We start from the raw sequence: 17,292 nt of genomic DNA on the forward strand, positions 1-17,292 counted from the left end.
CACTGAACTCCCGTGGTGAGATTTAGTTACTGTATGTATAACGTACTGTGATTGCAAGCAAAGACGTTAGTTTCTAATTTTGAAGATAATAACTGTTTGGAAACGTTATCTGTCAAATTAATACTGTGTGAAAATGCATAAAACCGCGTGTGTTTGCAATACACGATTACAAATGGGTGTCTGTTAGCTATAGGAGTAGGCAGGTGACCATGCAAGTACCATGAATGTATAATGAGAGAGGTGTGTGTGTGTGTGTGTGGGCGGGGGGGGGGGGGGTCGAGAGAGAGCGAGACATGAAAGAGAGAGTGAGAAAAAAAAGAGAAAATGTGTGAGAGAGCATGAGAGAAAGAGAGAGTGGAGATAAAGGGAGAAAGCGTGAAAGCGAGAGAAAGAAAGAGACTGAGCGAGGGAGAGAGAGGGAGAGGGAGAAAAAGAGAGAAAGAGAGCGAGAGAAAATGAGAGAAAGTGAGAGGAAGAGAGAGAAAAGTGCGATTGTCATACAAAACAGTGTGTATTATGCAAATAAAACCCAACCTTTGTTAAAGTACACAATTCTGTATGCTACCTATCGTCCTTAACATCAATGTTATGCAATAGGTAATTTCTTACGCGGGATTTTCAAGCCTTACCGGAATTTCTGCCGACTTTAACCGACGTCACCTGCCCCCCCTTCAAAATGGGACTCAAATTAGATTAAATGTCACCTTGTATTTAAAGATTGGAAAACACTTGGTATGAAACTGTTCTGTCTCATACATACAGCTGTAAAGACATACTGACCTACCCGTCCACCTGTTTAACTATGCAATCCGCCATTATTGAATAGCATGCATGGCTTATTAGTAAGGTAGAACAACGCACGCATGGTTTACATCGATATTCCAGAGGGTGCTGCTTATTTGAAATAATATATCCTGTATGTATTTGCATATTCCGCACGATCTCGACTTCGTCAATACAATGAAAGAATTATTATACGTAACATCTGTCTTAGTTTGAAGGAAATTAACGTTAGCCACGAGACATTAATATGAGATAGTCCGACATCGTGTGACGTCATGCACGCTGCAGGCAGTTTAGAACGCCGTTGTGTGTTTATTCGCCCATCATATTTCATAGACGTTATGAATTATCTTGACAGTAAGACGCTCGTCTATTGATATCTCATGAAAAAACGGAATACATTTTGTTTGTTTGTTTGTTGTTTAACGCAATTGCGTGGATGCTCATGATGTCAATCACTGGATTTTCTGGTCCAGACTCGATAATGTACAAACCGCAGTCATATAGCTGGAAGATTGCTGAGTGCGGCGTTAAACAACATTCAAACAAAGAAACACATCAAATGGACACGACGTGATAGAAATTAAACTAATTTCATTCACTCACTCCTTTCACAGACAAAATGTGTTTTGAAGCCGACATATTCTGTCTCTTACACAAAAACACAGATTTTATTTAAATTTTGTAGATACATATTTTTAAATAAGATAACTTTATTTCCGGGACTTAATGTTAGTCTACGTTTGAATGGACTGTACTCATTATGTTTACAAATCGTGTAACGTTGTGAGGTGAGGTGAGGTTTAACGTCGCGTTCAAGATTATTACACTTATATAGCGACATACATCACGCGCGCCTGCGTGCGTGCGTGTGCGCGTGTTTGTGTGTGTGGCTGATTGTACTAGTCCGGACTAAAGCTGACTTTATAGTGCTAGCCCACTGAGATTCCATGCCACAATTTAACATGAATGCCCCAGTCAGACGTAGTATACTGACTCCGAGCCGACCAGTCCTTGTTTTAACCTTTTTTAGTACCATCTTTTAACGTCTTTTGGCATGACGCTCTATCCACTGGACCACGTAGGCGTTCTTGTAATGTTGTGACGAAGACTTAACAGAAAGTCTACACGTTTTACACTCTCTGACGCTCCTATAATATCTCAACTTGTTTCTCTCTATACTGATGCTGTAGAGTGGCTCAGTGGATAAAGCGAGTTCGATTCCCAACAAGATACATTGTGTGCCAATTCTTGGCATTTCTTCACGCTTTTAGCAATTTCAATCACGGCAGGGGACACCAGAAATGGACTTCACACAGTACATCAATGTGGGAATCTAACCCAGACCTTTAGTGTTGCGAGCGAACGGTTTAACGACTTGACTACCCACAGTCCCCAAACATATAAGTAGACTATACTTTGTTCCATCGTTTCGTAATCCTTCAGACTGTTAGTTGTTGATACCACATTTTGAATACACTTTATTCAATGCTACAGATATTTTCGGATATAACGAACTTCACTGTACCCTTAAGATAAAAATATAAAATAAATAAATAAAAGCGATATAATGCCTTTTCCATTTATAAGCATAATAAATCTCTGTTATATTGTAACATTGTACGATTCTGACTATAATGAGCATGTGTTTTATGCATCCGAGTCAGACAAACACGCAGATCCGGGTGGGAATAGGCATTCAGCAACCCGTAAAAGGAGACTAACCGAATCGGGTGATCAGGCTCGCTGACTTGGTTGATGCATGTCATCATATCCTAATTGCGTAGATCGATGCGCATGATGTAAAATCACTGGATTGCCTGGTCCAGACTCGATTGTTTACAGACAGGTACCATATAGCTGGAACATTGCTGAGTACGGCGTTAAACAACAAATAAACAAACAAACACAGTAACACTATTAAATTGTGATGATGCCATGCTTTACCTATTCAATATAGCTATGTGTTCAATGCTGTGGATGTAGCTGGCTCAACGTGTTCAATTTAAAACATAAAACAATGGCAGGGTTGACATTGTACCGGATCACTGAGTTCAGTCATGGACAACAGCTTCGTTTGTAGCCATGGAGGCTCCGCCTGTGACGTGACAGTGCTTGTGATGGAACACCCCGCTTTGTCTCGCGTGACAGGGGGAGTGTCCCATCCAAAGTCTGCATAAAGACCCCCGGGCGGGCCAGCCAGGGGAGGCAGGGGCGGCACACAACTGGGGCGTCGCGGTTCGTCACGAACACATATTTCATACACCTTTCGTATGTGGGGTTAAGTCTCATTAAGTAATCTTCATCGTGATGCATTCCTGTGCCGCAATGTTGTGCAGTGGTTCGGCTTGTCGGGTGAAATTCAAATTTCGATTTAATTTTTAGGTGAGCTTAAATGGGGTTTAACGTTGCGGCTCAGATTATTGCACTTATATAACGACATGCATGCAGGTGCGTGTGTGGCTGTTTGTACTAGCTCGGAGTAATGCCGGTTTTATAGTGCTAGCCCACCGAGATACCATGCTGTCGTTTAACATAGATCTCACACTCAGATACAGTACACATGACTCCGAGCCGACTAGTCCTTGTCCGAGCGCCATGCATGGTAACTACAAGTACCATATTTTAACGTCCCCGGACAGACGCTCTTTCCACTAGAGGCTGACAACAGGTTAAGCTGTAACACATACATATATGTTGGAAACATTAATGGGAAGTTTCCAGTAAGTGGATGGGTGTTGGTTTTAAGAGTCGAACATTGTGCAGATATACTATGACAGCCTCTCATGGAACGAGTCTTAATGGACAAACCAGCGTTTATAAGAGTGAACACTTGTTGCATACATTGTGACCATACGATCCCCAATAAAGTTGACTCTACCGGAAAACTTGAATCAATTGTCCTTCCGGGGTGGGGGATTCACATACTGTGAAACCTTGTTAACCAATCCAGGGGATTTCTATTGGGGTGAGTGAGTATGGTTTTACGCCGCTTTTAGCAATATTCCAGCAATATCACGGCGGGGGACACCAGAAATGGGCTTCACACATTGTACCCATGTCGGGAATCGATCCCGGGTCTTCGGCGTGACGAGCGAACGCTTTAACCACTAGGCAACCTGACCGCCCCTGACTTCTATTGGGAACGTATTACTGCGATGTTATTAGGTATCCCGGACACACACCATTGTTGTTTAAACAGCAACAGATAAAGAAGCACAAACAAAATCAAATACTTTTTGAATTTTTAATTCAAATTCGTCATTTTTACACCTTTTGTACAAAATATATAATCAACATATATACAATCTTGAACAACCTTGAGAAGGAAACCTCCATTCAGCTTCCGGTTTTCCCGGATCTGACGTCATAATGGTACCATGCATACGTCACTCTCGCTCTAGCCTCAACACGCACTCAATGGTGCTTGTACCACCATCTCTTATCAACAAAACATCGTACAGATAAAGCAATAGAAAAATAGGCTTTGTTTTGGCAGTGAAGGCACCGTTTTCTGGCAAAAACGTTCATGCTGCCGATCCCTTCAGCAGAAAATGCATAGTTTAAATATTCAAACAATAATGCATGTTTGAAATCGTCTTTGAGACGAGAACAACCGGAGTTCAGTTTGCAGCACAGATTAAAGTGACAGCGAGAGAGTCTTGATCTGAGATCAGGTGACCGAAAGAGGGGTGAGTATTTGCCAAGACTTCTAAATATTGACGTTATGGGTTGCTGGTTTGTCGCTTTGGTGAAAAGCACTGCAAGCAGGCCTTCACCATGACCTTTGACACTGGATGTCCACAACACTGTGGGCACCCAATCGTAATACATGAGATACGTGTATTATATAGACATGTTAATATTCAAAGTTTCCAAATGGAGAAAAAAGGCTTCAGCAAAATAAATCAAGTTACAATTTAAGTAATTTGGACAACAAAGTATGCCTTACTAATATGCAAAAAGTAATCTGAAATGTGTGATAAATTAGGGAAAAAAACTTGAAATGGGCTGGTTTCGGTCTAATATTTCCGTCTGCCATCAGAAACTGTTGTGTAGTCAACTAAGATGTTGGCTCCACACGAGACGGGGACAAACAACTTCCCCAATCTAACGCCGCGTCCCCCAGACAGGAAGCCCTGTGCTGTAACTGTGGGAACCAGCTACAAGCGCAGGCCGACTCCAACACTGGGCCCATTCACACACGGAGAGATTATCCCCAGTAATATCTAAATACACTCTAAGCTCAATTTTGTCTGAGTTTCAACAATGGCTTTTTCTGTAATTCCCGGCCGTGTTTGCAATGAGAGACATCTAGCCTTTGTCCCTTATCGGCGTTATGGAAATTAATATTTATTGATGATGATTATCCGGATTTTTTGTTTACAGTAGAGGCTATAACGTAAATTAAATTCGGATTTTGGTGTCTTTTTAGATGACTTTCTGAAAAGAGGGCGGATTTGATATGAAAAGGAGACACATCAAAAAGAAATATTGAATCAAACAAACACGAGTCTCTATGCCAAACAACTGAAGAACAAGGACCTGATTTTGGAAACAGGCCGAGACGCCCTTCATCCCATTGTTCAAATTTGGAGGATCTGTATTTTGAACATTCCATGTTCAGACGGAACAGTACGGTCAAGCGAGTGAATGTTGCTTGATGCTGCGTCAGCATTGTTGCATCTGTTTGCAGCGAATGAGGGGCCAAGAGAGGTTTAGGTCAAATATTCTTTTATTGGACGGGCTCAGGTCAATAACTGAGATATCTTGGCAAATAGCAACTTATCGGACTGAGATTTCACACAGGACATTGAGAACACAAGGGTAGCATGTGCAGCACATGAGTCTTCAAGAGACTTCAGACACGAGAAAATGTTATTTAAGTACGCCCTGCAAGTTAAATAAATTATGCTAATTTATGCAAATGATTCCATGAGCAAGAATGATGATGTATGGCCTTCGCAGCCAACCAGCACTGGGTGAGCCCCATATACCAGATGAGCACACTAATATCACAAATAGTTCACTTACACACTCAAGCACTGTATGCACGTGCTCTTGCATCAATCACGTGACTCGGAATCATGTCAGTCACTCTACAGTCTGAATAATGTCTGGAATAATTGAAGCTCACGGCTCCCCGTTTGCATTTTGGGGGCTGTTGAAATAAACATAGTCTGATGATTTTGTTGTTGTAATTGTTTGTCCGCTGTTGTCTGCATCGTAATCATCAACGATTGGTCCAATAATAAGTTGCCCTAGCAACTGGCTTGATGGCGGATGTGGGTTTCCACAACTGTCGTCACTTCCGGAATCATACGCGTTTTGCTGGAACTCGCGAACAGCCCGGATATTGCTCTTCGACTTTAGGCGATCACGTGCTGGTTCATACGGCTGCACTTGAACATATGCACTTTCACATTCCATCATTTCTGAAAAATGAAGAACAATTGATTAGTTTTTGGCAATTTCACAAACTAACAACATTAGAATGAAGCAAGATTTGCACCAAACAATTGTTCACAATTACACGAATCTAAACACGTCCGATTTATGTAAAATCTGTTTCTATATTGGTCACAGTCTAAGACGGAACACGTGAAGATAAAAGATCTAATTATTCCAAAAATTACGTGACTTATCGCATTATTTATTACCCCTCCTTGCGACAAATTACACATTAAACCAACTACCAGCGGCACCGGTCCCTGTAATCCTCAATAATGAGGTAACCCTTATCGTTGAATTACGGACAACTAGTCATCTTCTCGAGACTTAATTTGAGAGGACCTGTTAACCAAACAAGTGATCACAGAGTTGGCAAGAGGTAAGTACAGAGGTCAACTGGACAGGTATGGTTTGTAAGTGGGTGTTAGATAGCCGGGGGATATGATCTGGACGAAGGAGGCCGTCCACTCCGCCTTGTCTCATCAACATGATGTAACCTTGTATAGCTGACCTATGGTAAGTGACTTGGATAAACCGATGTGTGTTATTATCTCAACCCGCGATGAATGAGAGCTGGTTTGGTTATGTGTAATTTTGTCTTTAACGATTATAATAGTACTACAATTTAACGAGAGGTTAAAAATGTGACATGGCCGTTAACAAAAATCCGAAATTCAAGAATTATTAGGTTTGTCCGTTAGACACTGTTATCAAATTTATCGAATGCCAAATATTGCCCAAATGCAATTATTTACTAAAGAACTACTTGTATTGAATAGTTCAGTGGTTATAACTGTGGGAAAAACTACAAAATTCAACGAATGATTTTTTGCACGCGATCAAGGCAACCAGGGGTAGCTCACAAAGCAGACCACCTGTACTTGAACTGTGTACTCGGTAACCTTAGCAATTAGGTGGCAAACAGTGAAGGGGGGAATAAGGGTATCTGCTCTTCACCCTCTGTCCACACTCAACGTGCATATGGATACGCTCTACCCGCTAATGACGTCTGCTTCCGTGGACATGGAAGCCATTTTGGTTTTTTTATTTAGACTCATTAAACATTCAATTTGTTCATCATTTGATTTTTTTACGGAGAGGTTTGCTGAGCTAAAGGGCACAAATATAATTTGTTTTTCAAGTTTCGTTTAAAAGTAAAAAGCAAATATATTCAATTTTCTGTCGATAGTGAAATGTTTACGTCGGCATGTAAATGAGTGACGAATTTAACCTTTAAATTTTAATTCACAAAATCGTTACGCACTTTTCTGGTCTTTTCAAAGCAACTTCTGCGCAAGAGTCAATATGTATTGGTCTAAACACACAGAAAAACCTTGCCAGTTGAAAGAGCATTAACGATTTACGTTTGTCGTCCAAGGTGAAAATAAACATGTCTCCGATCAATGCTGTTCTGTCATTCTCCCATCGTCTCCAACTGGCAAAGTTTCACGGTCAAGTTCATAACACGTTGTGTACCTGGCGGGAGTTGGCAGACACGCAGTATGTTTCCGTCAATTTGAATTTGTGAAAAAGATTACATGCAGATTTTTTAAGACTTGCAATTGTTTGAAGGTTGCTGTGCTTTTTTTGGCCTCGGCACAATGTTGGCAAGTTATCCAATAATCAGCCGAACAAACACGGACTGAAGAGTGTTGCCGAATCATAACATGGCGCAACAGGCCGAGCTTCGCATGAAACATGCATGGTCTCTAACATTATGGAAATGCATAGATTATTTGTTGTCAAATATCCAGTATGTATTTAAACGACAATAAATCAAGGGTTTGGTTGATCACTTCGAAATTCCATGGGATGCATTTTCCTTGACATGGGAGGAATATGCAGGATTCTGCTGTAAGAACGAGTTTTTTCCACTTTACAAACGGTTTACTCAAAAACTAGGAAAGATTATCACCTTGGCGATGTAAACTTAAACACTTTTTCACACATTCTGGAGTCGAGACTACGTCACATGGCACCATAGCAAATGCGGATCGAATTGGCACTACGGGTTTAACTCTGAAATAAACATACTAATTTCCTAACTACGTGTATTAGCCATAGTTCGACCTTGACCCCTTAAAGTCAACATACGTCTTTCCCGGGATTTGCCTCAAAAGCAATCTGGTTGAACTGGCGAAGAAAAAAACACTACCGGCTTATCGTCGGTTACGAGTCAACACTGGATTTCCTTTCCCACTCACGAGTTTTTAATATTTGTCATTCTTTGTAATTTCCTCTCGACATTAAAATAACAAACTCCACTAAACAATCTACACGTCGAATGAAGGGTTTGACTTTATTTCCCCCACGATGCCTGATGACAGATTTCAGCTAGCCCAATATCACACCACGGCAAAACGTAATCCCCTTGTCCGTGGATGTTATCAACTGCTACCCCTCAATTAGGCTGCAGCGCGATGTTTATGGGAGTTTTCACGATTCTCCCCATCTGTCCTCCAAAGTGAAACAACTCGGATCACAAACTCGACATTTTCCCACAAACTGAGAGAGCCGGAGCTCCTTACAAGCGACACGTAATTTACAAGATGGCTGTTAAGATGAAACATATGGGGCTTATATTATTCAACACAATTTATCATTTACGCCGTTGACAAGCACGAAGCACCAAAATGAAGGAGAAATAGATGTCGTCAAGATACTGTAGTCCTTCAACTGGCGTTCGTGCACACTACCATCTTACCGATAACAAAGCATATCATATGACATTATAATTAACGAGTTATTAATATCACATTTCACGATACTAGATGTCAACATACTATATTCTTCGAATGTTTTTAGAAACTTCACCTTCTTTACCGATAATCAGTCGTATCAAATGACGTTTTAAGTAATGTGTCATTAATATCACATTTCATACATTCTGAAAATAATTAGGTCTAAACATCGAACAAATTACAAAAATACCCTACAACAGGCCTCCGTTGTTGAATCAATGTTAATCTTGTTTACTTTCCTTTGCTCGCTTCCTAAGACGCCATGAAATGAAAATGTTCTCTTGATAAATCCCTATTACCAGGACACATTAAGTCACGGACAAACTACCCTTACTACAACGCTCGCGGTCACAGGGTATATAAGGTCCAGCATGGGGTTGGGGTGATTTGGTAATCCTTGGAAGATGGAATTCCTACACGTTCGTATTTCACCCATCGGCACAGATTGGTCACCCATGGGACACTCTCGAACCTTAGTTTGAAAACTTGATAAAAGGATCGTCCAGAAATGAATAAATACATATTTATCTAAGGTGATAAAACCAGTCAGCCCGGATATACGTTTATTGACATATTCTCAGAACTGTGTATCTCATAGAATACAAGACAATTTACACCTAGAACTCGAAACTTGTTCGACCTTATTCATAATGTTGAATAGAGAGGAAGAGGGGAACATTAGCTAAACCAATTTAGACATCAACTATCCTGTCTTGCCCTAGGGGCTGAAGAGGTTTCAATCCCAGTCGCTCCGTCACCATATCTAACAAACTCGTCTGTAAACTTCTCGCCTTACACCATTCATAAATCCAGTCGACTTGTTTCGATACAATAGAAGGCCGCAACGCACAGACAGGCCCGCAACAAAGCTATCGCCACGCCTGGGTGAAAACCATCCCTGGATCTGCTGCGGTTTTTTTAATGACGATGTACCTCGAGAGATTCGAAATCCTCAAAAGGTAGTTTTGTCAGGTCAATTGTGGTGTGGTGATGGTTGTGGTGGAAAAGGGATGATGCAGCCAGACACGTAACGGGAGGTTCTGGGACAACGGGCAGTGTGGGGATCGGGGAGGGAGAGACTAAAATGTAGGGGGCACTTGTTGGGGAGACTTAATGGGTCGGAACAAGAATATGTGACAATGGAGACTGCTTGAAACCTGAAACCTTATGTCTCAGTAGTTGATGTATAGTATGCTAATTCAAACCAACGGAAGTGCACATTTATCAACTTTAGTCGATTTGAAGTGTGGGTGTGTTTTTTTGTTCTGGAAATTATCATACAATTGGGTTTGAATTAAGATTTAGGGAAAACGAAGATCTCGACGGACTTGAGCCATGCGAGATACATCAACACATGACACGCTCCATGCGGACAACTTCAAGTACGCGACACTTCCATTCTGATAAAAGTGTAGAAAAAGATGGAAAAGGGGAGATTGGTAATAAATCCACACTCGAACCTAATGGGCAGTGGGAAAGAGAATGTCATTGTTGACCACCTGTTGACTTTAAAACGTGGTCAACAATTGCAACTTCAACACGACGAGCATCCTCTTGCCCTGAAACAATTCAATCTCTCCGAGTGAGACCTGCAATTGTTCTGCATCGGATGACACCCGTGGAGGTCCATCAAGTTTATTCTTGTCTCAACACGATAAGAGAGACCCTCGCCCACATCGTTCGACCCCATAAATGACGTGAAATCCCTCCCACATCCCACCCCCAACTTCTCAACAGAAGGGGGCATTGTTCTCCTCCACAAGACAATGACTGTAACGGGGTACAGGGCGTCGCGTCGAAGCTAATCACTGACCCTAAGCTACAGGTGCCCGCTTGCCCACCAGGCTTCCTTTCCCAACGTTTAAATTGTAACTGAATCAAAAATTGACCAAACTCAAACAAACTAACATGGCTTTAAGGGACGTACAGGAAGTTAGACAATGCTGCGTTTTTGTGACAATGGCCCTCGAATACTTAAGAACTTTAGAGGCATTGTCAATTATAAAACGCAAACGCTGTTCAATACCGGAGACTCATGTTCGAAAGACACCTTAGTTTCCGTTTGTGCTCGCCTGGCTCTGCACATAACAAATATTAGCAGAGACGATTCGCTGTGACAAACTGATGAGAAAATCTATAGCTGGTCTAATTATGTTTTTGGTCCCTATAACAGTCCGGGCTCTGAGCATCGCGGTTGTTTGCCCAAGTTTGTTTGGGATGACCCCCCGTGCCCGAGTGGACGTAAAGTGTTGTGGACATTGCGCCCACCTCAGAGTTTCAACCAACTGAAGAACATAACTATCAACGTTTGATGTTGCTACAGACAAAGCCTCATATTCTTGCTGTGTTTGCAAGTTCAAATTTTCACAGAATAATAAAAGAAAGAGGATTATTTTGGTGACAAACGTCTAATCCAATTGCTTGTCTTGACCACTGAAACTGACCGGATGGAAACAGGGAAGAATGTGTCGGATTGAAGCACAAATGTCCAAATACAGACACCGTCCTAACACGTTATTTCAGCCCGCCTTGAGAAGAAAATGTACACATGTATGCTATTAAGAACTAGATGTCTATGTTTTGTGCTATTGTTTTTTAATAAAACGTGATACTGCAACTGCTCCTAAATGAAATATAACTGCAGCAAATTGTATCTTATCTTATCTTTTCTTATCTAGCCAAACTGACATACCGCGATGAACGTTATAAAGCTAATTCTTATGAGTGCTTCGTCTCACAAAGACGATGAGCACAAAGAAATATTTTGGCAAGCCGAGAAGATTCTTGCAAGAGCTGCAGCCAAGCCATGGTCCCATAACCTTTAGCGTATTGGCAACAAGTGGCAACAATGAGGCAGAGGAATGCAGCCAGTAATTCTACACCGAAGTCACCATCGATGATCAGACTGATAAATACGGACAGATTAGTGGGTGGGAACCTAGCTTACGAATAAATTAGGGTTCAACGTCGTCCTGTAGAATTTTGGTTCCCATCCTAAAGAGGATGTGCCTGCATTAGCTGGCGGGAATCTGTCGATTAATGCAAAATATATACTTGAGGAAATGCCGGCTGTGTAGCCCGGAAATATAGCTCATATTACATGAGTATGGACTACGAGTCTTAACCCATGGCAATGAGAATGTATTATGCAATCTTGATGGCTATCGTAAAAGGACATAATTTAATAAGATTGACAATTACCAATGAAATAAAACATGACTTTTTAGGGCTTGTTGTTTATAGGATTTCTCGAAAAAGATAAATAAGCTCAAATAGTGACATGTCTCGTGATGCTGATGGTGCAGAATGGGAGTAAAGGACCACACCCGACAACCGCCTGGGGCGAGAGAGAGGTGAGCTTAGGTCGGGACAGAATAAGGAGGAACGGGATTCCACTTTCATTAATTTAGCTCTTGAGCCTCGCCAAACTTTCCACATGCCTCACCACTAGGCCCTAGGAACCAGAGCAATGACTCATTCTTAAAGATTGCTCTCATTTCTGCCACTGGCTCTAAGTTTCCCATGCTCCGATGCAGACGTTCGATGCAGCCGTTTCCGGAAAAGGGAACCTGTCTTACTTTTATATACTCCAGGCTCAGTCGCATCTTTGATGTTGAAACACATGCGCTCATAAAGGGGCGGTAGAGTCCCAGGAAAATTTAGCAAGTTATGAAACGAAATAAACATTTATAGGATTCCGTGATATATTTTATGACTTGCATTACGGGGTAAAACATCAAACTTTGAAATAAAGTGCACCGCCGTATTGAAACACTTCTTGTATGAATAATATATCTTAAACCACTGCAAATGCAACGCGGACTAAAATATTGGCTAAACAAACATCAACGCGGATGTTAACGTTATGTTTTCAAGGCAAAGTCCATAATTGAACCCAACACGTAGGGGATATTTTTAGTTACTTCGCATACTTCCAAATATTGTCGGTCCTCACTGTAGCCGTCATTCACATGCGTGGGTGCACAGGCGTGTACTCGGTAAGTTTATTTACAGGGCAGTTAACACACTAGGGAGATACTCGGCGTTAACACACTGGGGAGATATCCAAGTGTAAGAAACCGGGGCATGAAGTCCCACCCAGAATCATCAGTGGGCATGGTATATAATACCTGAATCATAGAAATTACTAAAACTTGGAATGAGTGAGTGGTCAATATGAACACTGATTCAAATTTTGGCGGGTTACACTATTTACATGATAATGACATCTACCTACATGGAAACTGTTTCAAACGGTTTCATTTTTTTTTAGAAATATTGCTTAAATGTGTTTTTATTCTAAGATTGATCCAACATAAATGTCTTTAACGGGTAACATATATACTGCAACCGCCAGCCACAATTTCTATTTCAAGAAAAAAAATACCAGTAATCATGAACCTTATTATAGGAATATAAGCACGTACGTATCTTCATACACATTTAAACAGTTGGCTAGATAACCTCACGACTATGTAACTGCACACATTACTGCCATGACTGAAAGTTGTCCACATCAAACTGTCATACATAATCCCACAAAAACGTCAGCTTCAATCACAAAGTATGTTTGCCTTCAAGTCGGCATCAGACAAAACAAACCCAACCACAAGTACGAAAATGCACACAACATTCCTTGCAAAACTATCTCGACATGTTGAACAGGAGATGATTAACTGCTTGTCGAGGGGACCAGAGTTTCCTCCTTGTTTCAAGCACTGTAGGCAAAACATGTAATTATCCCGATAAAAACATCTCACAACATAGTGATGTTAAACTCGAGTTGACGCTGTGGCCACGCCTCATTAGGGCATAAGGGTACATCCCAAGTATGTTAATTAGACCTTTCTGCCCTGAGCAGATAAAACCCGGGAACGCGCATGTGATTGTTTTATTTCTCACAAAGGGTTAATTTAAATGTTGACGACAATTACCCGTGGCATAGACGTTATCTTGCTTCAATAAAACTATCAGGGTGGGGAAATAGTTACATAAACCATTACAATCATAAATGATTCAATAAACGCGTCCCCTGAAATTGTTTTATGACAGTAATTAAACACGTTCAGTGATTCTTAATTGTAATGTGTCATGGGAAATTGTTTCATATAATTGCATAACGTTCCGAGATACGATCACCCATTTCCCTGTCAACTTATTACAGATCTGAATTCGAATCCTTCTTAACCTGCGCTGTCACATTTGATTTGGGGACTGGAAGAAAACCATTACGTCACAAAGTGAATTAACGGTCACTTTCTGAATCAAATTGAAAAGAAATAAAGATAAGTTCACTTTTAGTAAAATTTAATAAAATTAGAATAGTTATAATTACTATCATCATACCGTTATTATCTGTTAAACAAAGCCTAACAAAAAATTGGTAATGTTATCACAACCAAATAATATATCCATTAACTGTTCTAATAGGCATAGAATGATGACAATAAAAAACCTAATAACAATATCATGAAAAATGATTCACAAAGAACTCGAAGAGCTCCTACTATTTATAAACCCGACACCAAACCAAATCTTGCCCTGCTGCAAGTTCATGGTCAGTGTATGTTTTTTCTCGAACGAGCGATTCCACTCCCCCGCCCTGTCCGTCCCTGGGGTCAAGAGGGGCCACCGAGGCAACATGTGGCAACCATTACCCCAGAAGCGACCAATTACTCTCTCGGGCTCACAAATATTTTTGATAACGCTTATCGTAAAGCGGGGATCTCAAGAGTGTGGGAATTTAATTGACACAGTATATACGGCGTATCAAATACCTAACCTTCGCATGCCGAGTTGGATTGCGCGACGAGGTCATACAGAGTTGCGTCCCCTTGACCATGTGAATGACAGCGATTACGCTGCAAGTCCTAACATGTTTGGCGAGACGTTTGTTTAGTGTGTGCTTTGTAGGGGATACGGGGGATATATGGCCCGCAATGAGATAACACCGAAACAGCTTTCCGACATGTTGAAACTTGTCAGAAACTTGCCAAGGACACGCCACATTAAATTTATACTATTTTCTTCTTTGATCATTTCACATGCAAGAGCAGAGTATTTTTTAGAACACTTTCACAAAACTTTTTACATTAATTTCATAACTTTTGTTACCATAATATTAAGGGTGGAACAAAACATTCAGTTCGAACAGTACTCTTTATACGCATCCGTAACTGTATTAAACATCTAGATCTAACCTGTTGATACAAAACTAGACTTTTTTGACTTGTAATTTATCGGTAAACTATCAAACGCTTCTTACATAAATTAGCTATTCCACACCACAACCAGGTAAATATCAACAATATCCGCACCGCTGACAAACAACCTATATCCCCTTTGTCATCACAGAAAAAAAGACGTTTGATTATAAATGGAATGTAAAAAAAAATAAATTCAAATGAAGTTGAATTTTAGAATAAAAGATTCTTACCTGGATCATAAATCATTTCTTTCTCAAGCGCCTGTCTCTTGCTTTTGATGTAGCAGGCAGCGAATACAAACAGGACAAGGGATACAGAAACTATGCACAGTATTCCAATCAACGCCATGGCTAAGGTCTTCCATTGGTGTTCGCTGGACGATACAGCAGACGTCAAATCAAGAACGCTCCCTTGACTTTTCTGAGGCTCGGTTGTGTCTTCAATAGATACGATGGTCAATTCGGATGTGGGGTCCGTGGATTTACGGTGGTTTTTCTTTCCTTGGTGATGTCCTTTATGATGTTTGCCGTGCTTGTGGTGGTCGGGATGGGCATGCTTCTCGTCAGCCAAACCACCTTCGTCAGGTCTCTGGTTAAAGTCTATGAACTCCCGGAATGGCCCGCAGATAGTGTCGCCGTGGGAGTGACAAGGTTTTCTGATAATCTGGTTCTTTGGACATGTAGAACAATTTTTACAAATGTCCAGTTGCACATCTAGGAATTGGCCATTTGGACACTGTGCTACTCCGCTCTCCGTCGGGATTGCAATGTACAGCAGTACCACACATACAAACATAACCTTCATCTTGTGTCTGCAATAGTAACACAAAGTTTCAAATTAATCTTTTTGAAATATAACATAACATTGAGATTGTGACAATGTTGACATTAAGTACATTTAGTTGTCTTCCAAATAGTTGCCTGTATTGTTACACACGATGCATGAAAAGGCGAATACTTAAATTCAAATCCAAAATCCAAGCGTGTACGGAAGAAAGCACATGTCAGGTAACATATTTAAGTCATCAATACAAAACAGCCTATCAACTGACTATGGATATCATTTAATTAATTTTCAATATTTAATATTTCAAAACGATCAAGGTAAGATTCAGGTCGTTACATCCGGTCCCATGTCAGGTTTATAAATAGCCAATGGATCGTGATTTGGCAACCAATTTTCCACCTTCTATTTATAACCAAAATTGATATCGATTCAAATACGGATTACAACGTTTAATATTTCAAGTAATCTGAAAATCAAAACAACTTTACTGTTACCCGTTTCTGCTATTGCACAAAATTGAATCATCGATATAAATACATATTCGACAGTGTCTCGTCTTAGACACGAAAGTTTGAAACAGGCAACCTAAAATATCCGCTTGTGAAAATATCCAAAGTCATGCTCAGAGTCGAAACTATCGAAGCGTCAACAAAAACTCATTCATGTAAGCATAAGGTAAGTAAACCTCGCTAGCCGCTAGAGTGCCTCGCTCGAGTTAGCATGGCCCGTTCATAACCAGACCTTGTCTCACGGCTTTCATTGCGGAAGACAAAACACGTGAAAATATATCAGATACAGTGAAACGACTTGCCTGTGACCGTAGACAAATATCACTATCACGCAACTCCAGATCGACTTACCTTATGTCGCAGCGATTAACCAAGAGAATGATTAAAATCCACACAATCCTCGATCTATATTCACGTATCCTTTCTCGCTCCCGTCTGTTACTTGTATGAACGCAGACGGCAATGTGTTCGGACTTGCACACTCAGCATTCACAAAACGTCAGCTCGCCGTCCGCGTCAGCCAATCAAAATCAAGATCCTCCATAAGGGGCGTGGCTTAAATGGGTCAATGGCGAGGTCATGTTCATTCAATGGTTTTGACAAGTTCTCAAGTCGTGCGCATGTCTGGATTGGCCACGACAGGCGATAACTTGATGTTTTGACGGATTTTCATCAACCAGCTGAGCGCGGATAAGGAGAGTCTAGCTTGGAAGCCTTACTGTCGCATCTACCAGATTTCACGGACATAGTTTTTGAAGAAACATGACTTTGCTCGCTCTCAAACTGCTCCTGTGGCTTTACGTGTCCGCCATGTCT

General features: G+C 40.9%; 1 protein-coding gene across 1 annotated transcript; it reads right to left on the bottom strand.

Annotated features, from left to right (window-relative positions):
* Window positions 1-4,016: 4,016 nt before the first annotated feature.
* Window positions 4,017-16,934, bottom strand: LOC139462499 (uncharacterized). Its single transcript, XM_071244258.1, has 3 exons — window positions 16,828-16,934; window positions 15,412-15,992; window positions 4,017-6,218 (listed from the first exon to the last, which is right to left on the bottom strand). The coding sequence occupies exons 2-3, from the start codon at window positions 15,983-15,985 to the stop codon at window positions 5,917-5,919; spliced, it is 876 nt and encodes a 291-aa protein (XP_071100359.1). The 5' UTR covers window positions 15,986-15,992; window positions 16,828-16,934; the 3' UTR covers window positions 4,017-5,916.
* Between the last annotated feature and the right edge of the window lie 358 nt (window positions 16,935-17,292).

Source organism: Haliotis cracherodii, unplaced genomic scaffold (genome assembly GCF_022045235.1).
Source record: "Haliotis cracherodii isolate W230 unplaced genomic scaffold, xgHalCrac1.p SCAF_15, whole genome shotgun sequence".
Classification (NCBI taxonomy): domain Eukaryota; kingdom Metazoa; phylum Mollusca; class Gastropoda; order Lepetellida; family Haliotidae; genus Haliotis; species Haliotis cracherodii.